Here is a 23,408-nt window from a genome sequence, read left to right on the forward strand (position 1 = left end):
CATGTGTGGTGCCCTAATGGTTCAACAGACTTAAGGGGTATGTGAAGGTGAATACATAAAACCTGTCACTTGTGTGTAAGCTTTGAGTAGGTCAAGAAAAACCTTCAACTTAATCTAATCATTAGCGTCCCTTCCCTCTTGCAATGAAGTAAAAGTAAACAGAAAATTAAATCATGTGCACATTCTCTTGAAATGGCTTTCGAAATGTCCTTGTTTAAAAGCTTGAAATGCTCTTCCTTTTGGGAGAGGGTATGGGATCGTCCTGAATGTTAGATGTTTAAAAAAAAAAAAGATGTTTGAAGGGGAAAAAAAAGGCAACTAAAAAAATTATATTGATTTGGGTTAATAATGCAGCATTTGCATGCATTGTCTAAACAATCAGATGTTAGATTCAAAACAGCTATTATTTCTTTTTTTGTTCCCTGAATTCCACAATCGTTTTTACTAAAGAGGGTAAAAGGGTGGCTGCCTGGTCGTGAGGTTTGCGCGCTGGACTGTCGTTCGGATTTATCGATGGGTTCAAATCCTGCCCGCTCCCATTCCCCGTCGTCCTGCGGGAGGTTTTGGACTAGGAAGTAAACTACCTTCAACTCTGAAGGAACATCCGAAACATGTAAAACATTTTACAAAGACCCAGTTTTAATTGTTACACTATAGCTAGCTTTCTGGTGCGTGTTGTGTTCAGAATAAAAGAAGGGATGAGCCGGGGGGGGGGGTAGGTAAAGGACGCTAATAATTTTTTTTTTTAGTACTGCAGAATCTAATTTTTATTAGCTTTTATTTTTATGTAGTTGGCAACACTTAATTTCAATTTAGCGTCCTTGGCATTGTTCAGTTTATTGCCAAAAAAACGCCAATTTAGACGATCTTTAATTCAACTCTTTTTATTATATTAAAAAAAAAATGACTCCAGCAATTTTCTGACCAACTTACATTTATTTCGTACCGGTATCTAGCAGAGCAATGCCTAGATACCATAATATGATTTATATCTGATTATTTAAAACAAATCACTAACTTTCAAATAACGGTTAGGACACTAGCGGATCCAGAACTTTGAAGTGGGGGGGGGCGATTTTTTTTCAAACCCTAACCCTATGCATAAACGTGCGTACACACACACAAACACACACACACATATACATACATATATATATATGTTTTTATATATATATATATATATATTAGAATTATAAAAAAGCAGCATTTCTCAACCTTCAGTGAAAAACAAAACAGGGGCAGCGCTATAAGGTTCTCTTGTGGGGTTCTTGCTTTTTTCACTGCAGAAACGCATTCTCCTGACAAGTACAGCTCTTTATTCATCAATGGATTTCGGGGCGAAGCCCCGACGCCAAAAGCGTTTTCTTGCATTCTTCACTGCAGAAACGCATTCTCCTGACAAGTACAGCTCTTTATTCATCAATGGATTTCGGGGCGAAGCCCCGACGCCAAAAGCGTTTTCTTGCTTTTTTCACTGCAGAAACGCATTCTCCTGACAAGTACAGCTCTTTATTCATCAATGGATTTCGGGGCGAAGCCCCGACGCCAAAAGCGTTTTCTTGCATTCTTCACTGCAGAAACGCATTCTCCTGAAAAGTACAGCTCTTTATTCATCAATGGATTTCGGGGCGAAGCCCCGGCGCCAAAAGCGTTTTCTTCTTTTTTCACTGCAGAAACGTATTCTCCTGACATCTACAGCTCATTATTCATCAATGGAGTTCGAAGCTCATTATTCATACTATTAAAAAAGGACCTTTTGAATAATGTTGTACTTGAAAATTATTTTAATATGAATTTATAGGCCCTTAATACATTGCAAATAAAACCGCTTTGTTCCTTGAAAAGACACCCCACATATTTAGATTTTTGCTTTGGGGATCGCCGCCGAAAAAAAAATTATTCAATAAATAGTATTCAATACGATAGAGTTCTAAATTGTGAATTATAGTCCCAAATTTATTTAACTAGAAAAATATCAGATTGAGTAAAGGTTGGTAAAAGGCGACTATGAAAACATTATTTGAGTTTATAACTCATCTCAATCATGGCTCTAATACTGAAAAATTTCGTTTGAATTCTAACTTTTCCAATGCAAAGTCTTACTTAAAATAATTATGATAAATTCATGTGAAATTAAATAAACTCTGTCTGGAAATGGGAGGAGCGGTAGAGTGAAAACGATTATTCCTCGCTCCTTTAATAATTTCTGCTAAAGATTGCATTTGGCATTAAAGAATAGGGGTTGGGCGACTCAATATAAGAATTTAATTTATAGTGTATATAAATTATGATGGGGGAAATGCGATTGCATGTATCGCCCCTTCCTCCTGGTACAACCCTTTTTCATTTAAATTTACTAATGATACTATTTGAGATTAGATTGTGGTATGACATAATATACAATGGGTCACATATCAATACGTAGTTTATATTATATAGATATTCAACTAATTTTGTTCACAAACTATGATTCTCCACAAAAATAGGACCGCCCCACAACCCCCCAGCATTCAGAGGGCTAGAGTGGGGAGGGCAGTACATGCAATCGCCCCACCCCCACCCCACCGAATCGGCCAAAATACCAGAAAGGGAGCGACATAATATAAAATGTATATATTAATTCAACTAATTTTGTTCACAAACTATGATTTCTCCATAAAAACGGACCGCCCCCCCCCCACTCAAAGGGTTAGGGTGGGAAGGGCAGAAGAGGTATTCGTCACCCCCCCCCCCTACCAATCGGCAAACAGGGAACGACATAATATAAAGATCGGTTAAAAAATCAATAACAAGTCTACACGATATAGATATTACATTGATTCTATTAGCAAGCTGTGATTTCTACAAAAAAATTGGACCGCGGGATTGATACCATCGCCCCCTCCCGACCCCACCAATCGGCCAACATACTAGAGGGGGGGGGCGAAATAATCTAAAAATAAGTTGAAATATAAATAATTTGTATTTATTTTTAACATAAGTAATAAATTCGTATACAAATTGTGTGAATTCTATAATAAAATTTGCCCGCCCCCCCCCCCCTCCGAGGGGGGGGGGGGAGTCGGCCGAGTGGGGGGGGGCGATCGCCCCTACCGCCCCCCCCCCTGGATCCGCCAGTGGGTTAGGAGGGAAGACTCAAAAGTAAAGTAGTAATTACAGAACCATAATCTTCAAAAAACAAAATCTAATAAAAATACTCAGAAAGACACAAAGATAAAGACACATTCCTCGTTCCATATGCTAGGACAAATCTGTACAAATACTCCCTCTTCCCTAGTGCTATTAGAGCATGTAATGGGTTCCCTGAGCCAGCCAGGAAAACCAGTGACTTGGCAGAATCTAAGTCATTCTAAGTCATTGGTTAATATGCATGACTGAATGCATGAATCATCTTCTTTTTTGAAGTATCGTCTGTATTAGATAAGATAAGATCTAGACTCTATAATATATTCGACATTGACTACATTTGGGGAGTGGGGGGGGGGATTTTACATCAAGTAGTAGACTTAGTAATCTAAGTCATATAATATAAGATAAGAGCACAGACAAAGCAGTTGTACGCTGTGTCATCTCCTTTGAAGTAACGTCTATAATTTATAAGCTAAGATTGACATATTTTCATTTTTATAAAAACACATAGTTTTTTTTCTTCATAATTATTCTGTTTCTAAATTTGATTGTGAAATTCATGGGGGAAAAAAACGGAACAATTTAAGGCACAAGCAGAGTCCTCTGTCTATGAGTTCAAGTTACAATCGGAGAGAAAAATAAGTCCGTAGCTTGTCGGATGTTGTTGAGACATTTCTTACTATCTTTTCTTGTAGATTACAGACGTTACTTCAAAAGAGAAGATAATTACATTATACGCATTTCAGGTGTCAATCTAGTCATACATGTTAATCAGTGACTTACACTCTGCCAAGTTTTTCCTGGCTGATTCAGACAACCCATTCCATTCTCTATTGGCATTAGGAAAGGAGCACTTGTACGAATTTGTCCTAGCATATGGAATAAGAGATGGTTCCACTATTCTGCACCATTTAGCACTTAAACCAAATTCTTTTCCTACCCAATTTTATGCACGCAACAATAATGCTTAAATCTAAGTGAAGAATGCGAAGATATTTTCACTTTCATCTAGATTTTAAATCTTCAATCTCAGTGAGTTAAATATCAACCAAGAGTGAATCCTTTTAGAAATGTCTAGTTCTAGTTCCACCGTTTCGCCAACTTTAGAATTGAAACAAGAAGTTCGAGAGAAGATTGACAAATATTTAGAGAACTCTTGGGAAAATCTTCACCGTTTAGTTGGACAGACAGTCAGGTAAATAGAATCAGGGCAACAAGACATGATTTTTTGTTGTTCACTGCTACAACAGTGTGTACCAACAGGTTTTTCATACCAGTAGACAGGACCGGTCTTAGTCGCAGTGGGCCCCGCGCTTTCATAGGCCCCGCGCTAAATCTATGTTTATTAATTTATTGCAAAATATATAGATCTACGAAAAATTCCTGGAAATCTCCTGCATTTATTAAAATCTCCTGAAAACTCATTAAAATTCTGAAAAATAGACAAAATTGTCATTTGTGTGTGTCATTAATTACGGAAAACGCCTATCCTACGCGCGATGATAAAAAGGCTTTGTCAGCTTTCATGTAATAAAATGAACGAATTTCCCCCTTAACCGGAAGTTCCAATACCTTATTTACTTTTATAGTCACTGGCATATAAATAAGCCATAGGTTGCAAGGTTCGTAAAGTTAAGTTAGCTTGATCGCAATTTTGTACTTAGTAAAGAATGAATAAAATGCAAAGTCGAATTTATTTTCTAATACAAAATCTGAATTTTCACTTATTATCCTTATTCCCACCCAGACTAGGTCCCGCGCAATCAGTTTCGCACAGGGCCCCGCAATTGTTAGGACCGGCCCTGCTTGTAGATAAACGTATAAACGTTTACCCATATGTAACCTTTACAAATTAAAAGACATCGGTCTGATTCAAACCTTAGCTTCCCTGTCTTTATAATAAAATTGTTATTTCCATGCTCAAAGCGTAAGGCTAAATCAGCCTCTTATTGGAGTCTTTATTGCTTATTATGGAAGGTTTGCTGGTTTCACCCAAACTCACTCTATACCAAAATCATTCAAGATAATATTAATACAATAACATTTTTCTTACTACAAACTTCATTGGCCTCCTTCAGTCGTAGAACGACTATGGTTCATCTCAAAGCACACTTCCTCATGTGGCTGTGGAGCCCTATTTTGGAGAGACACTCCCGTCCACAGATAGCGCAGGTTAAGGTGGCTTTTACTTCGGTGGTAGAGGAGCTGGCCGTTCTTCGGATTGTACGTTTTTCTTCCTGAGCTGAGACCCATGTACTTTCACTGTCCATTTGCTTTCTTGGTCACTGTCTCTCTCTCCATCTGTTGCGGTCTAGAGCTATGTCTTCCCAATTGTCAGTATTGACATAGATTACATAGATGTAATAAAACGTGACCTCAAATCAGTGAACTACAAACTTCCCAAAGCGATAAGTGTGTTGTTGTTGTTTTTTTTTTTTTTAGCTTATTTTGTTAGAAATGTATATGCTTAACCCACTCAATAAGATGACTGCCAAGGGAAGCAATCGATTCTTTTCATTTAGGGCAATTATGGACATGTCCTAGTCGTTCAAGATCTAAGTCTATATCTCCCTTTGTGTCTTTAAATGTCTTTAACTTGCCTCATTATTAAATACCAATTTGATTTGTTATAGTGCAGAAACCTACAGGCCGTCAGCCAAAAAAATTGCCTAGAAAATACACCAAAAATATTTAAAGACCTCGAAAAGGGCTCTAACAATTTTCCTAGAAATTTGACAGTTGATGTATATCTTAGGCAAAAGAATTATTAGCTGTACATCACACTTGGAAAGTCTAGATCTATAGGCTTATCATTGGTAAACAAAATTTAATAAAATACTCTGAAAGACACAAAGATAAAGGCACATTCCTCGTCCCATATGCTAGGACAAATTTGTACAAATACTCCTTCTTCCCTAGTGCTATTAGAGCATGGAATGGGTTGCCTGAGCTAGCCAGGAAAACCAGTGACTTGGGAGAATTTAAGTCATTGGTTAATATGCATGACTAAATGCTTGACGCGTAGGACGTAATCATCTTCTTTTTTTTTTGAAGTAACGTCTGTATTATATAAGATAAGAAGATAAGATAATAGAAATATATTAGCCTATTAAGTGTAATATATTCGCTCTTACGAAACAGTCACCAGCTTCATAAAAGAGGTATGGTCTTTATTTTTTTAAATATTAAAAAAAATAAATAATTTTACTTGTTAGCCAGTCATTCAATTGAAATTCGAACTTTTCTAACGAGGCACGTTTAAAAATGTAGGCCTAAATCAATCTTTTTTTTTTTTTTGAAATAAATGCCTATTATAGGTCAGCGATTGATATTTTGAGGATGTTGATTGTGAAGTATAATGTTGGTTTTGTACGTAGTGTATGAACATGTTTCAGAGTTAAAGACAATTTAAATTTCTAGTCCAAACCTCATGCTGGACAACTTGAGGGTGGAAGCAGGCAGTGCTTAGGCTACCCCACGAACAGTAGTGTGATGTGAAGTAGGCCTACGTTTAACATTTAAAAAAAAAGTTTTTTTTTAAAAAGCCTCCATTATGACGCTGGTGATCTTTCGTAAGAGCGATTACTTCGCTCTTAATAACTAATGAATGATAGATATATTTAAAAAAAAACAAAACATTTTTACCCCGTCCCAACTTTCTATACACAAGCTTTCCAATTTATAAGAAAATCATTATCTTATATTATACAGACGTTACTTAGAACCGTTTTCCAGATCAGGGTCCAGGCAGGTTCCACCTATGATGAATTAGCAAGCTAATAAGAGTCTTTAGAGTTAAATTGTCTTCCATAAATAAATATATTTGGCTTTAGAACAATCATCACTTTATTTGTTTAGATTAGTGTGTCATCACCCTATCACGGTGGCAGTCACCATGTGTGTGTATATTATACAGACGTTACTTAGAGCCATTTTCCAGATAAGGGTCCAGGCAGGTTCCACCCTATGACGAATTAGCAAGCTAATAAGAGGCATTAGAGTTAAATTGTCTTCCATAAATAAATATATTTGGCTTTAGAACAATCATCACTTTATTTGTTTAGATTAGTGTGTCATCACCCTATCACGGTGGCAGTCACCATGGAACTACCAGGTTCACATTTAGCTTGGCTCATCAATGGCTCTCCACTGATTATGGATCCAAGGTAAGCTCTTGTGTACAGTTCAGAGCCAATCAACGTCTACCTAGCTAATTACTAATGTGGTACAACAGTGTTCGATTGAATTCAGAACGTGTGTATAAACATTGAGGTGTCATAACGCACTTTTTATAATTACCCTGTGTTAATCTTCCAGCTCTTTTGCCTTGAAGTAAAATTTCGTCCAGTGACCGCACAGTCCACTCCTGTTTGTTTTCTTCCCATTGCGTTTTTTGACAGTGGTCAGCTGGTCATCGTGGGGCCGAATTATAATTTTGATCATGTTTCAAATCTCTTCATTTATGATGCGGTCTTTACAGGTGATGCTTATGATTCTTATATATATATATATATATATATATATATATATATATATATATATATATATATCAATTCCATTGCTAGGATCCTCCTCTCTAGTTCTGCAGATTAACAACACACAAGAACGTCGCCATCACCAAGGAGCGCATCAGTCCGAATTTAGTGTCAAGTCTTTCCAAATTGTTTTTAGCTTTGCAAGTGTTGCTGTGGACTGTTGCTATTCTGACAAGCAGTTCAGTTTTGATTCCGTTATCTAAAACGATAGCTCCGAGGTATTTAAAACTACTGACACTTGTCAGCTTTTTGCCTTCAATACTGATGTCTATTTCAGAGCTCTGTTAGCTATTTGTTATATTGCGTGTTTCTTCGGCATTGATTTGCATACAATTTGCTTCGGATTATTTAGTCTATGCGCATCACCAAGTCGGCTAGCTTATGTCCCTGCCAGACCATGGAGGCATGGAGGTCATCCGCAAAGCGCAAGTTTGTAATTCTCTTCCTCCAAAGTTTATAGTTCTCTCGTAATGAATCAGCCAAGAAAACCAACGACTTCGCAGAGTTTAAGTCATTAACATGAATGTTTGTAAAATGTTTTACTTATTTCGGATGTTCCTTCAGAGTTGAAGATAATTACTTCCTAGTAAAAACCTCCCGCTGGACGACGGGGGATGGGAGCGGGCAGGGTTTGAACCCGGGACCATCGATAAGTCCGAACGACAGTCCAGCGTGCAAACCGCACGACCAGGCAGATTGACATTAGGACACGCGTAGGGCGTAATCATTTTTTTTTTAAAGTGACGTCTGTATTTTATAAGAAACGATAAGAGCATCCTCTTTTATCCCTTCAATGATTTCAAGCCAAGCATTGTCTGACTCCAGTTGTGATTTTAAACAATGTTGTTGCTGAAGTACATTGCACTATTCACTAGTGGCCTGCTAATATAAAGATTCTGGAAGGTGCGGTAGTTCTGACAGTGTTGCAAATTGCCTTTCTTATCTTCTTATCTTACATAATACAGACGTTAAAAAAAAAAAAAGAAGATGATTACTTCCTACGCGTCATGCATCTAGTCATGCATGTTTACCTATGACCTAAAGTCTGACAGGGTGAGAGATCGAGAGATTGGGTCCTGCGTTTGAGTCATTCTCCCGACAGCCAGATTAACAATTTGATCAACAAATGTTTTAATTTTTTTTAAAAAATAACATATCCCTTTTTTGTTTCCTTAAGTTTTGAATCGAAAGTTAGAAGTTTCTATAAAACTAAGAATGTTTAAATTGAATGAAATACTTTATGCAAAACTAGTTTGAACTAAAACTTTATATTTCTTTTATTAACCACAAATAATGTATTGCATAGGCTATAGGCTTGAGATTTTTTTTCCTATATTAAAAGTTTATGTTTAAAAAAAAAAGGGGGGGGGACACTGCATATCTAGTCATTCTACTTCATTTGAGCAGAGATTTTCTGACTCGTCAAGTTGACATTTCCAAAAGCTCGTTCTGGAAACAAATGTAGCCTTAATTGTAAACAATTTACCTGACACTTATTGTCTACGCGCATTGAGGACAATGTGCTGCCTGGTCGGAATGGCTGCCTGGTCGTGCGGTTTGCGCGCTGGACTGTCGTTCGGATTTATCGACGGTCGAGGGTTCAAACCCTGCGCGCTCCCATCCCCCGTCGTCCTGCGGGAGGTTTGGACTAGGAAGTAAACTATCTTCAACTCTGAAGGAACATCCGAAACATGTAAAACATTTTACAAACATTTTACAAACAAACAATGTTGTTGTTTTTTTTTAATTAATTTTAAAAAATCTCATTTATATTCTAACTCTAGTATCTTCCATTCTTGTGTTTATAATATTGCTTACACAAATACACCACAATAAGCCTACTTCAACTAAAAAAGCTTTTATTGATTTTTTAAAAATTTGTTATTCAACTTCCAGTCGTGTTTTCTATTACAAAGGCAACATTGATATAACGGACCTGAGTCCATCTGACACAGGTGTCTATGAATGTATTGTGAGGTGGACATCGGGCAACATACTTGATAATGTGACAGTAGGAGTCTATAGCCTTCAAGTAAGACAACTAGCTTTAGGTCAAGAAAATAGTATTTAGTTTAGAAAAAAAAATAGGTCAGGTAAATAGTGTACACGTCACAAGTAGAATTCAGGTCAACCAATCAAATACAGAGCGTTCAGATTAAATAATTGCCCGCAGATATTAGAAAAAAAAATACTTGATGGGAAAATATTACAGAGGAGGATTTAAGGGGTATTTAATAAAATACTCAGAAAGACACAAAGATAAAGGCACATTCCTCATCCCATATGCTAGGACAAATGTGTACAAATGCTCCTTCTTCCCTAGTGCTATTAGAGCATGGAATGGGTTGCCTGAGCTAGCCAGGAAAACCAGTGACTTGGCAGAATTTAAGTCATTGGTTAATATGCATGACTGAATGCATGACGCGTAGGACGTAATCATCTTCTATTTTGAAGTAACGTCTGTATTATATAAGATAAGATAAAGATAGCGAGTGGGACAACCGCCCTAGGCCCCGGCCCGCAATCGAAGATTCCTCTATCACCGTCAGCTTCGGAAACCAGTTCTTATACATGAGGATTTGTTACTTAATATTTTGGAAGCTTTTCCCGGCATCTATATACCAATTACCACGAAAGAACTTAACATGTCATTTTTGGTTTCGAAATACCGTATTGCCAGTGGGCTTACCTACGTAAGGAACTACTATCTTTGTAATAATAATAAGGCCAGCAGTGTTGTGGCGGACGAACCTTTTAGCATGATGTGGTGCGGCCTATATAATCTACGCTTACGGCTACCAGGCCCGCGTATGACACTCACCTGGGGCCGTGCGTACTGTTAAAGCCGCCCCTGAATATTGTCTTACTAATTACTTTTTACAAAGCTTATATCAACTCACTCTGTCTGTCTGTATGCCTGTCTAGCGCTAATAAATTGGTAAAAATATTTCTAATCGCACAGATTTATTTTTGTTGGTTTAGATCTATTACAAATTTAATTACATGAATGATCCAAACTAATACCGGACCTCATTCATTAATTGTAAACAAACAACATTTAGCCACGTGATTCTCTATCTCTTCTATACAAATTACGTAATCCATTTTTTTCGTTGTTTTATCAATATTATCACGTGACTAAATGTTGTTTGTTTACGATTGGTGAATGAGGTCCATTACACTTTCTATAAGCGTTGTTGTGTTTTTTTTTTGTTTATATTTGGTCTAAGATTATTTTGTTTTACTATTTAAATATATAGGGCAGTGTGAATGAGATCAAACTATCTCAACTGTAACTTAAAAAAACCTGAATCCCTTTTTTTATCAGACTTGTTACCCTTTTACTTCTTTTCTTTCTCCCCCATGGTACATATTAAGTAGACCAATTAGTGAACGTTTCAGACATTGCGATCTATAGAACAAATGTTGTTAGGATTAGTGGTGGCGTGTTGCCAGCAGAACGTCCAACCGCTTTTTACTAAAGTCAGGTACCCATTAGAGTTGGGTGGACTCTGTGGCGCCTTAAAAATCCCAAATTTTAGTCTTCAACGAGATTCGACCCCAGGAGTCCAGGACTCCAGGTTCTGAGGCCAGGTGCTTAGCCACTCAACTGCTGGGCCGTCGAACATTTTAGTTGATGCCAAATTCATTTTGGAGAAAGAGAAATAGAGAAACTACTAATTTATATTATCACTAGCTATCAATATCAATAACACTATACTGGCTATGTATTTTTTCATATTGAACAAACCTTAGTAAAGTATGTAAATAGGTATGTAATATTGTTTTTCTAAGTAGGTCAGCACTTTATCAGCAACACGTTACATCTTTGAGTACGAGCCGCTGAAATTGGTTTGCAACAGTGGGAGTCTCGGGCGTCTGTTTCCGGCGGCTACCCGACAGTGGTTCTTCAACGAAACAGCCTTCACCTTGCTTCCATCATTATTGGCAGACAACGAGACTGTCGAGGTCATTCATAAAATTCACAAAAATCAATCAGGGGTCTGGAAGTGCCAGGTCACCCACTCCAGATCAGGAAGAGTCTGGGACACAGCTTGGTAGGTGCAGAGCGGATACATGATAAGTGCTGTATGGGATACATGATGAGTGCAGTATCGGATACAGTCTGATTGTTGTTAACATTGTGTTTATGTGTATGTGTTTGTTATTAGTATGCAGAGTTATTCCCCTTGGTAAGAAAGTTCATATCACAGTGTTGTGTGTAACCTCGTACTGTGAGGGTGTGTAAATAAATAGACTGATGAATCTGGCGTTATAGTGTTGGTGTCGTTTATAGTTATTAAAAGTAGCGTCTCTAGATTAACAATTGTTGCAGCATGGGATACTAATTGGTGCAGTATGGGATACAGTGTGATTGTTGCAGTATGGGATACTAATTGGTGCAGTATGGGATACAGTGTGATTGTTGCAGTATGGGATACTAATTGGTGCAGTATGGGGTACACTCTTATATGTGCCGTATAACAGTCCAATCTGATATTGGATGTATCACAAAATTTATTTAATGCAATGATTTTGAAATATATAATTACTCTAAGTCAGCAGTTCTCAACCTTTTATGCTCGGCGACCCCTTTTTACAATCCCCCACTTAGCCGCGACCCCCCCCCCACCGCACACACACACAGCAATAGAAGAATTGACAATAACAATCCATTTTTTCAATGGTCTTTGGCGACCCCTGGCAAATCGTCAATCGACCCCCAAGGGGGTCGCGACCCACAGGTTGAGAACCCCTGCTCTAAGTATAATACACTTCCACGATGTAAAATAATAAGCCCTATATAGGGCTATTTAAAAAAATGAACGTCTTTGACTTAGCAAAACAAATAAATAAATGGCTCTTTACACCGGAACAACAACATAACATGAACTTTCGATGGCATTGTAGAGATTCATTAGCTAGGAATCAAAGACATAAATAAATATAGACTGGCCGATTAAAGAGTTTTATGAAACGAAATTTGTGACTTTCAACTTTGTGTACTTTATTATACAGCATTTATGAGCAGTATAAAAGTTAAGCATTCATATCTATTTCAGCCTTAACCTAAATAAGTATTACATTATTTTCACTAGCGTTTTTTTTTTAAATCTCTAAGAATGAAGATCATGCAATTTTTCATAATTCGGAAATCCGAATACAATAGATATACAAGTTTTCAAGTTACATGAAGTTACTTCCTTCGGACAGTCTATATTTATTTATGTCTATGCTAGGAATATATAGATCTATAAAGCGTAGAGAAAAATTTGTAAAACAGTCTTTTCAGTAAAAAAAAAAAATTGTAATGAATTTGTGTGCTACGGTGTATTTGTTGTGGTACCATATTCTATTTTTAAAGACCAAATATATAAAGTATGACGGATATGTCTACATGAGAAGATAGCATCTTCTTTATGAGATATATCAATTTAATACTCTAAGTAGAAATGACAAAAGGATTGAACACATTCTATTGACACAGAATATAACTTAGTTTGAATAATAGGGTCTCAAAAAGTATTTAACATGAAGCTTTTAACATATTTACTTAAGAAACCCCGATAGAAGATTATTCCCCCTTAACCACTCAACTGCTGGGCCCTAGAACGTTTTAGTAGATGCCCAATTCATTGGGACAAAGAGAAATAGAGAAACTACTAGTTTTATCTTATCAATAGCTATCAATATCAATAACACTATACTGGCTATGTATTTTTTCATATTGAACAAAAAAGAATTATCTAAACCCTAGAACTGTAAATATAAGGCTGATGTTAGCTTTTCTTTTCTAATTATTTGCCTTTCATTCTGCACTAATGTGTCTAAATACATAATGGTCTTGAAACATGAGTAAGTAAATGTCGTGTTTATATATCTCCTGACACCTTGGCGCGTGACATAAGTTTATTTAATAGATACACACACTTTTATCACATCGAATCTTTGTACCTGGAGACCTTATTGTGATTGTTTAAATTATACAGAGTATTCAAACTAAATTTATGATCCAATGTCTTCTCTTTCAAATCTGCATGGCATTCCGGAGAGAAACATTAGTAATTTACCTGTGAAATTTCATCACATTGAATTTGAGATCCATTGAACACTAAAGTGTAGATTTACTTTCTATATTGATCTGCTAGATATAAATTGAGCGGTATAGCGCTTGACTTCCGAACCGGGGGTCCCGGGTTCGAATCCTAGTGAAGACTGGAATTTTTTAATTTCGGGATCTTTGGAATCAGCTCTAAAGGGTACCTGACATTAGTTGGGGAAAAGCAAATGCGGTTGGTCGTAGTGCTGGTCACATGACACCCTCGTAAACCGTAGGTCACAGAATCAGATGACCTTTACTTCATCTGCCCTAGAGACCACAAGGTCTGAAAGGGGAACTTTACTTTACTAGACAGTATGGGTGATACGATATATAGTGAATAACGACCTTGTGCATTTTTTTTCCCACAGGCTAAATGTCACAGTACAAGATCCACCATCTTTTATCGCTCGATGGTACCGACAAATGGCAGACCATGTAGGAATAGTTTTTGCCGCTCTAGGTCTGATCATCATCATCTCGTTTCTAATATTTCTGTACTCTGCCTATCAGGTGAAACACATCGAGGATGAGGCCGATGACGAATTTAAGAGACAACGAGCCGACTGGGAGGATATATTCTCTGGCTTTGTTGAAAAGGGGGAAATTACCGCCGAGGACTTCCCAGAACCTGAACCCAAAGAAACAAGTCTTGAGGAGGAAGATGAGGAGGAGGAAGACGTTGATGAAGACACTGATGAGGAGGAACATAGTGGGAGTGAGGACGTATCTGATAATGCAAGAGTCAGGGGTCAGAAAGTCTCCGACGTGAGCATCAATAAGGTCCTTGTTGCGGACGATTCAGACAAGAATATTTTCACCAACACTGGGCGGGTGTATGTCCGGAACAGCCGTCGAAGAAGATTGCTTGATTCAACACCTCCTCGCTTACAGGGTGCCCTTAGGTCCTGCCGTTCCCCAAGGCATTCTTCGTTTGACTCCATCAGAGATTGCCCTTACACTGAATTAGAAAAACGTCGTAGACCTAGACCATCTAGCGCTAAAATGTTCACTGCTTTGAACAAACAAGAAGCATTTCAATGGCTGTTTAAAAATTCGCCCGACATGCGAACAATAAATGCTCTTTTAAAAGAAACAGCCGACATTTCATTAGTTGATCTTGACTTTTCACCAGGAAAACTAGTGTCCTCTACTGACACTCAAAGTTTTGGTGTTGATCCAGAATCTACTGCATGCAAGTCATTGGAGACCCCAAGCAAAGTTCAAGGTCGTTTTGGCCAACAGGAAGGCCATAGTCGTTGTCTCGATACATGTTCTACTGACAAGCAGCCACATAGAGTTAGATTTTCTCTGGATATGCCTCAAAGACATTCGGAACAAAGAGTAGGTCTGTCTAAAATGAGCAGGAACAAAGTTTCGACTCAAAGTAAAAGTTCTGGACATAATTTGAAGTTAATGCCATCAAGAAGTCATATAAAATATATGTCCTTACCTCAAGAAGCGGAAGATCTGGTTTAAACCAGTGAGTACAACTGATTTAAACCTTTTTCGGCTGGTGGGCTAGATTTCTAGCTCACGTGTCACGGATCACATCACCACAGTAATAAAAAAAAAAGATCGTCGTCCGACGGAACTTATTTCTGCGCCTCATTGTGCACCGTGGACAAAGGTTTCGAGTGGCCAGATAGCAATGCGTCACTGGCAGGATATGGCCCACGGTCCGTAGGGCATCACTGGCTCACACAATTACCTACTGTCGACAGCGCTCGGCTCGTGCTGGCTTCACGCATAGACATCCCTGACCGTCGCCTCACAATAGTCTTTTGCACAGAAATATGCGACGCTACTTTGCATTTTGTACATTTTTAGCAACGTTGAAGTATTTATTCCTTTTTTTTTATATCTGAAATAGTAGTTTAACTTGCCAACTCTGGTTTATTTATTCCACACCTCAGAAGAACTATTTTTAAAATAAAAAGTTAGATTTCTATTTGGAAACATAGAAGCAACAAAACAAAACAAAACCGAATCAATAAATTACTTTTATTATACAACTTTAAGAATTCTGCAAGCTTGGGACTCGAGAGACAATGCATTATTCGTATTTAAATAAACAAGTGACAATTAATGAAATAAACAAAATAAAGAAAAAACAGAAAATTATACATGAATAAATTGAACAAATCTCTAACAAGCTCAATGTCAGACTGTGAGGTCAAGGTTTATCATTAAGGTCACGCGACCAATTTGTTTAAGTTATGACAGTTACATAAACTGTGTACAAAATATGAAATATATGCGAATCCGATATTATGAATGACACGCTTGATAAACTATAAACAATCAGCAAATACAGTAGGTCTATATTTTATACATGAATCCAACACAGCATTAGTTGCAAGCAGGAAGGAGAATATCTACAGTGCTAGAAACATTTTTGTCCAGTTTTGTTTACTATGGTCATGGACATAATTTATAACACCTCGATTTTTTTTTATCTATAGGTGCACAGAAGTGCACATCTAAGATCTTCATGTCAGCTCTTCTACTCGTTGTGACATATTGGCATTTGGAAATAATGCAGTGCACAGTAAAAAAAAAATAAAAAAATCTTGTAGTTTAGTGATTGTGGTTAATGAAGTCATATATTAAATAAGTTAAATTGAGGATTTTATAGATGGAGTTCAGCGCTTATAATTCATAAGGTAGAAAAGTCGATTGAAAAGACGTCTTACTACTGTTTTCAATGTTAGTCTAAGACGCTAATCAGTTTTCACTTCCCAACTCACACATTCACACACACACATACATTTTCACACACATTCACTATCCATAACATACCTCAACCCTCTTCCCTTGCACAGTTAGACTCCCTAATAAGAAACATTGTTTCTACATTTAGAGCGTTGATGTCATGAGATATTGTGTAAGTGTGTGTGCCTTGAGTTAATATTTACTAGCATTCAAAATCTGTGAGACGAGTCCTAGTACTAATCAGTTCAATCAATGTAGTATATATGAAAAGCTACTGTGTGTGTCTGGGTGGGGGGAACGGGTCCCCCGTATTAGTCAAAGAATGTGTAGCTGATGATTCGAGTTCTGTATACTGATGGTGTGGGGGAGGGTGTAAATTACCCTCGGCGGTATTCCTCCCCCCCCCTCTTCGCTGTGGCGGATAACTCTCCCAACGGAGATGCGATTTTTAACGTTCAAGTAGGTGTAACAGAGTGAAAGGCTTGACCATTGTCCTTCCACTGAAACGGAAACACTGGTGTAAGCGGTGGGCCAGCCGGACATACTGACTGACCAAAGAGCGGTAAAAATCCCGGACTGGCAAAGCACAATCTGGGGTCTGTGGCCATGCTTAGACCAGGATACCGGGCCGCCGAACTGAAGCCATAGCTACTTAAGAAGGCCAACTTGGACTCCATAAGATGGTTGCTTTCTGAAAGAGCAAGGGCGTAGGGGTAGAGGGCGGGATGTGGAGCTGGGCGGGGCTTTAGTGGGAAATAGGTTGCAGACAAGTCCGCAGTCTCTGATGACACCGCAAGCTGTTGCGGAGGGGGCGCCACTTCTGAAGAGGAACTCTGGGACGCAGCTGGCGATGTGCAGAACCGTCTGTAAAATGGCCTTGGATCAATGCGTGCTTCTGGCCTCTTTGTGTCGTGACTTCTGGAGGAATGAGCTTCGTTCTGGTCTGGGTTATTCACCCTGTGTTTCAAGTCTTTCTTACTATTACCATCATCAACGGATTTGACCTTCTCTTCCGGAAGTGTTTCGTCGTCTGCGTTGTCAGTTACGTCGATGACGTCATTACCCGGCTGTTCCAGAGACTCTGTTTGGGAAAGTCTCTGAGAACTGGATCCTGACTTGGAACTGCATTCAGACTCTGTCTTTGGGAACTGATCTTCTTTGGCTGGACATAATGACTTCACACTGATCTCGTCATCTGAATGAAAATGTGATAGATAGATAAGATCATTTTATTGAAAATTCTGATTGACTACAATAACAATTTAGAAGATTCCAGAATTACAGTTGGAATATATCCTTAACTAGAGTTTTTATAAAAACAAAAGTTTTTAAAAATATATTAAAAAAAAAAAAAGACTTATACGCCTATTATAGAGCTGATCATAGATGTCAAAAGTCATTTGATCATCAAAAAGACTTTAAAGCTAGAATTTAAAAATTACTTAATGAAAGTTGATGAGTATATGTATAGGCCCATTATGTGTTTTATAAGCCTACTATAGTTTTGGTGTGAACTTCAAACACTCTTTCCATTGCGAATCCCGATGAAATTTTTTTTTTTAAAAAAAAGGTGCCTCTCATAGACCTTGCGTTCTATGTGGGCAGATGATGTAAAGTGTATATGTTTTTATGGCTGACCAGTTAACGGGGTATCACGTGATCAGTACAAGGAACAATCGCCTTTACTTTCCCAACGTATGCTGAGTACCCATTCGAATTGGGTGGACTCAGGAGGGGCGTACATCCTAGAAATCCCGAAGTTCTAAAAAAAATTCATTTAATTCTTTTAATAAATCGCACATTTTCTTCTCTTCGGAAAGAATTTCCAAAAAAATATGTTTGTCAGAGATACACGAATGTTTCTACTAGATCTTGATGCATAGATCTAAATCTAGACTCTGTAATAAGGAATGTCTATGTTGTCCGAAGATTAATGATGTCATAGCTGTCACATCCAAAACAGACATAACTCAGACATAACGCAGCCATAACTGTCGACCGCCGGTGGTCGAGTTAGTTTCTCTTTTAGCCGTCTGAGCTATTATTTTAAAATGATTAGGGAAACTCCCATGGTTTTGACAATTTCAGCTATAATTTGTGTTTTCATGTACAGATAAGGAATATATTATTCTTTTCATTTTATTTTCAATAACTTAGCTAACTTAGTAATTATTGTTTCTGACGTAATTTTTCTGCGCATCCAAAACGGTCAGATTTTTATCGGGTTTCTATGTGACGTCAGATAGCCTTCAATGTGCAGGCGTGTAGCCTACATAGGCCTATATCTGACCAGGTTGTTAACATCATTCGCAGCCTATATACTTTTGCGGCATGGAGGGGTGTGGATAAAAATGTTTTTTTTTCCCCTAGAATCAGTTATCATAATGCTTTGAGTAGATCTATATGACTGTAGCTGTAATAGTATCGACTGGTATGATGGTATCTATTATAGGCTACGTTTCGGCCCCACATATCTATGAAAGATGTGTGTTAGACACATTGTTAAACAATTTAAAAAAGGATGTATTTATAAAGTTAACTTCCCCCCTCCTTCTGTTAAAATCTTTAGAAAAGTGTCAATCTTCATTTTTAAACAAATTTTATTGACTTATTGTATAACGTAAAACCATACAGTAAAGTTTACAACCTCTTAAAAGAATTAGATATCAAAGGTGTATATAGTTCATTGACAAACTTGTAAGCAAAGAAATAAAAACATGTTTAGTAACATTTCTTATCTTATATAATACAGATTTGACTTGTATAACTATTATAAGGGTACATCTTCATGCTTGACTGACCATATCAGTTTGTATTTTCTTTCCTGACCACTCAGCATACAACAAACGCTGTCGCGTGGGCTTTCTTGTCATGACCGACAGCACGCAACCTACTAAAGTTCTAGGCTAGCCTTACACTGACCTGTTGGTTAGAATCAGTCAGACACACGATCTATTTACTTTTTTTTTCTCGAGTGTGTTATCCTATAACTGTATCAGTGACTATTATAGCTATAGACTAGGCCGTCACTACGTCTAAAAGCCATCAGAACAATGAAGCAATACGATTGGTTAGATTTAGATTTGCTTTCAGCATCGTTGGCGGAAGTGACGAAAGTTAAAGCTAAATGAAAAATCTCAAAGAACCCCGTTTTTATTTTTATTTGACATGTCAAGAATTTACTGACTAATTTATCTAATATAAATGTTTATAAGTATTTAAATAAAAACATGGTATAATGTTTACTATTACATTTTTTTACGCAGAATTTCAATATGTCAATAATTCAAATTTGAAAAACCATTGGAGTTTCCCTTTAAAATAGAATAAAATAGATCCCATTGAGCCTGTAATCATTGTATATTTATAGAGATAGCAACCGACAGAGCCTGGCTGCATGCGGCGTCGAAACGAGACAGCTGGAGGTCACTCACGAAGGCCGCGGGATACACGTGTGAGACCAGAAGAAAATTTGCTGCCGAGGACAAACGCAGACGACGAAAAGAGAATCTAAATCGACCACCTGCGGACAATGGTTATGCTTGCCCTGGATGTGTTAAAATATGCAGGTCACAGCTGGGGCTGCGCAGCCACGGGAAATACTGTAACGATAATGTAATGATATTTAATATCACTGCCTGGTATGGCAATCTGAGCATTAAAAATAAAAATAAACTTCATAGAATCCTAAATGCTGCTGGCAAAATCATTAGCAAAAAACAAAACCCCATTTGGGAAGTTTTTTGAGACAAACATCTATAAAAAAGCTAACAAGATCCTCGAAATAAAGAATCACCCTTTGTGTCAGGATTTTGTGATTTTACCATCACAAAAGAGATAGCAAAGACAAACAGACACAAACACTCTTTTGTTCCCCTGGCAATCAAATCATTAAATAAGAACAATCTGGTATAAACTTTGTCACATGTAAATTATGAGTGAGTCTGGTGTGAATGTACATTTTGGTTTCTTATAGTTATAATGTTTTTTGTTTGGTGTAATGCACAAATTGTAAGACAAATTTCCTTACGGATAATAAAGATTATTATTATTATCTTCGGACTCGAAGACAAGCCTTATTATTATTATTATAATGATAGCACATTCTGATCTTTTTCCCGTAAGAGTTTGACTAAAAATCAAAATCTAACGATGATCTAAAAACAATGGACCTCATTCACCAATCGTAAACAAACAACATTTAGCCACGTGATAATATTGATTATTGTTGTTGAATGGAAAAAAAACAACTGTCACGTGACTGGCTGTGTGTATTACGTAATTTGTATAGAAGAGATAGAGCACCACGTGGCTAAATGTTGTTTGTTTACGATTGGTGAATGAGGTCCATTACAAGCAATTTCACATGTTGTCTTTTCATTCTTAAAAGAGTTCCCTTGTACAAGAGCACACTAACGGGAATCCTTAACGGCCATGTTTAGATGGTTAAATATCTAAATGGGCGAATAAAAAGTTGTCTATTTGGACAATCTAAATAATTCCACCTTTTGTATATCTAAACGGGCAAATAAAAAGTTGTCTATTTGGACAATCTAAATAATTCCACCTTTTGTATATCTAAACGGGCGAATAAAAAGTTGTCTATTTGGACAATCTAAATAATTCCACCTTTTGTATATCTAAATGGGCGAATAAAAAGTTGTCTATTTGGACAATCTAAATAATTCCACCTTTTGTATATCTAAACGGGCAAATAAAAAGTTGTCTATTTGGACAATCTAAATAATTCCACCTTTTGTATATCTAAACGGGCGAATAAAAAGTTGTCTATTTGGACAATCTAAATAATTCCACCTTTTGTATATCTAAATGGGCGAATAAAAAGTTGTCTATTTGGTCAATCTAAATAATTCCACCTATTGTATATCTAAATGGGCGAATAAAAAGTTGTCTATTTGGTCAATCTAAATAATTCCACCTTTTGTATATCTAAATGGGCGAATAAAAAGTTGTCTATTTGGACAATCTAAATAATTCCACCTTTTGTATATCTAAATGGGCGAATAAAAAGTTGTCTATTTGGACAATCTAAATAATTCCACCTTTTGTATATCTAAATGGGCGAATAAAACTTTGTCTATTTGGACAATCTAAATAATTCCACCTTTTGTTGGTTCAGGTTTCTGATGTTTATTCAGATTTAAAGATTATTACATCATGGCCCAAACTTTCCGGGGGATGGCAGCAGGCAGGGTTCGAACCCGCGACCACCGGGACGAAAGTCCGGAGCGCATACCACACAACCAAGCATATGTATATGGCCCTACACATTGTTAAAATGTGTTTCGATAAGTTTTCGTTTCAAATTTGAAATACATCAATTAATAATGTAATGAATACAACGTCTTGTAGTGTTCTTTAATATTTTAAAGTTTCCATCGCTGAAATCTAAGAGTTGGATCTTTTGTCACGGAAACAAAGTTTGTCCTCAGGCGTTGTTAGTAACTGATAAGAACAGTTTATCTGATCATCTTGCCGATAAGACGTAAGAGAAATTTGCACTGCATGGTCTATGTGTGATATATTTAGATGGATATCGCACCAAAGACAAGCAAAACACACGCTTAAATGAGTTTTTATGAATACAATACCCAGCAGACGATGCGTCGCCTACCTGATACACTTTCAGCTGACCGCTTCCGGTGAGGCGATTTTACGATGTCACGTTGTCCGTGGGGGATAGCCTCGTTTTCACTCTGAAGTCTCTGATATAGGTCGTCACGGGAAAGGTCAGCTCGCGGGTCACTGGGCAGAGGCTGGACAAGTCGAGGATAGGACAGCCCTGGTACCGTCAGAGAGGCATACCACGGGTGTTGATAGGTTGGTACCGACATCAGAGGATGACCTTGGTGAGGAAATGAGGGCGCTGAGAATCTGTAGAAGATTCAAATTGAAGCCATACTTAATTGGATTTACTACATAAATACATGTACAAAAGCCAAGTCCTTTTTACAAAATACAATGTGAGGTGTATGTTCGTAGCTTAAAGAAAATCAACACCGTTTGACCAATCTTTATGGAACTTGGCATGAATGCCTCTTGCATCATTGCAGTTTATGTTATAACCGCTCTCTCCCTGCCACCACGGGCAACGATTTCTCTTGTACACATTAATTAACAAATATTTGATTCTGGTTTCGGGAAGTTTACGCGCACAAAAAGACTTCTCAAACAAGCTCATGTATAGGCATATTACAGGAAGGTGCTGTGAGATAAACGATTATTGGTCGGTCAACTTGAAATTACGGGTTTGAATTTCAAGAGTTACAATGTTTTTGGTATTGAAAATTAGTTAAGCGATAAAGCATGAATGAAATTATAAATACAGACATAGGCTAAACCTGTGTGTAAAATCTAGTATATCATGCACATGTATTCGTAGCCCCCCCCCCTCCCCAAAAAAAAAAAAAAAAAAAAAACAGCAAAACGAAAATAAAATTACGCAATTCATAAAAAAACAACAAGGGTCTTCTAACATAAGTAGTCTAACAAGGAGATTTAAACATTTGTCGATAAACATTAAGTCATAGTGAGAGCTAGGATAGTAGAGTCCTAGTGCTCTGCCATATTTGAGATTTGATACAAGTTTCACAATATTTTAGTACTGTGTGAGGCCCCCCAATAATCGGAGGCCCTAGGTGGCTGCCTACTTTGCCTATGCTTAAGACCGGCCCTGTCATGTAGACATAAACAATAAATGTTAGTCTACCAAGACTTAGGCCTAAATGACATCTAACAGATTACAGAATATCATTGTCTCTCTCAGTCTCTCCCGCTTCCCACGAATCCAAACATTTATTAGACCTGATATCTTCTATTCATAAACAAAATGATGGCCGCCTGGTCGTGGTGTATGAACTTCGGAAGGTCATCACGATGGTGCCGAGTTCGAATCCTGCCGCATCCAT

The 23,408-nt window shown here is 37.4% G+C and overlaps 2 protein-coding genes across 3 annotated transcripts in view; one reads left to right on the forward strand and one right to left on the reverse strand.

The window, feature by feature from the left end:
- Positions 1 to 4,078: 4,078 nt before the first annotated feature.
- LOC106078753 (uncharacterized) lies at positions 4,079 to 15,769 on the forward strand. 2 transcript variants are annotated; one of them, XM_056027756.1, is made up of 5 exons: positions 4,079 to 4,324; positions 7,194 to 7,295; positions 9,561 to 9,696; positions 11,463 to 11,722; positions 14,136 to 15,769. In XM_056027756.1, the coding sequence occupies exons 1-5, from the start codon at positions 4,200 to 4,202 to the stop codon at positions 15,241 to 15,243; spliced, it is 1,731 nt and encodes a 576-aa protein (XP_055883731.1). In that variant the 5' UTR covers positions 4,079 to 4,199; the 3' UTR covers positions 15,244 to 15,769. The 2 variants fall into 2 exon arrangements, with proteins under 2 accessions (XP_055883731.1, XP_013095207.2); XM_013239753.2 differs by lacking the exon at positions 7,194 to 7,295.
- The window catches only part of LOC106078746 (uncharacterized), a 55,825-nt gene continuing 48,170 nt past the window's right edge, over positions 15,754 to 23,408 (reverse strand). Inside the window, exons 5-6 of the mRNA XM_056027757.1 lie at positions 22,115 to 22,374; positions 15,754 to 17,674 (exon numbers count right to left, since the gene is read on the reverse strand). Coding sequence (XP_055883732.1) covers positions 16,935 to 17,674; positions 22,115 to 22,374 — 1,000 coding nt within the window. The 3' untranslated portion in view covers positions 15,754 to 16,934. The remainder of the gene's footprint in view (positions 17,675 to 22,114; positions 22,375 to 23,408) is intronic.

This window comes from Biomphalaria glabrata, chromosome 4 (assembly GCF_947242115.1).
Source record: "Biomphalaria glabrata chromosome 4, xgBioGlab47.1, whole genome shotgun sequence".
Lineage (NCBI taxonomy): Eukaryota > Metazoa > Mollusca > Gastropoda > Planorbidae > Biomphalaria > Biomphalaria glabrata.

Bases quoted from the DNA above. Each gene is read 5' to 3' on its own strand.
- LOC106078753 (XM_056027756.1), top strand. From the start codon at position 4,200: ATGTCTAGTTCTAGTTCCACCGTTTCGCCAACTTTAGAATTGAAACAA. The intron at 4,325-7,193 runs GTAAATAGAATC...TTATTTGTTTAG, and splicing joins TTAGTTGGACAGACAGTCAG to ATTAGTGTGTCATCACCCTA. The intron at 11,723-14,135 runs GTAGGTGCAGAG...TTTTTCCCACAG, and splicing joins AGAGTCTGGGACACAGCTTG to GCTAAATGTCACAGTACAAG.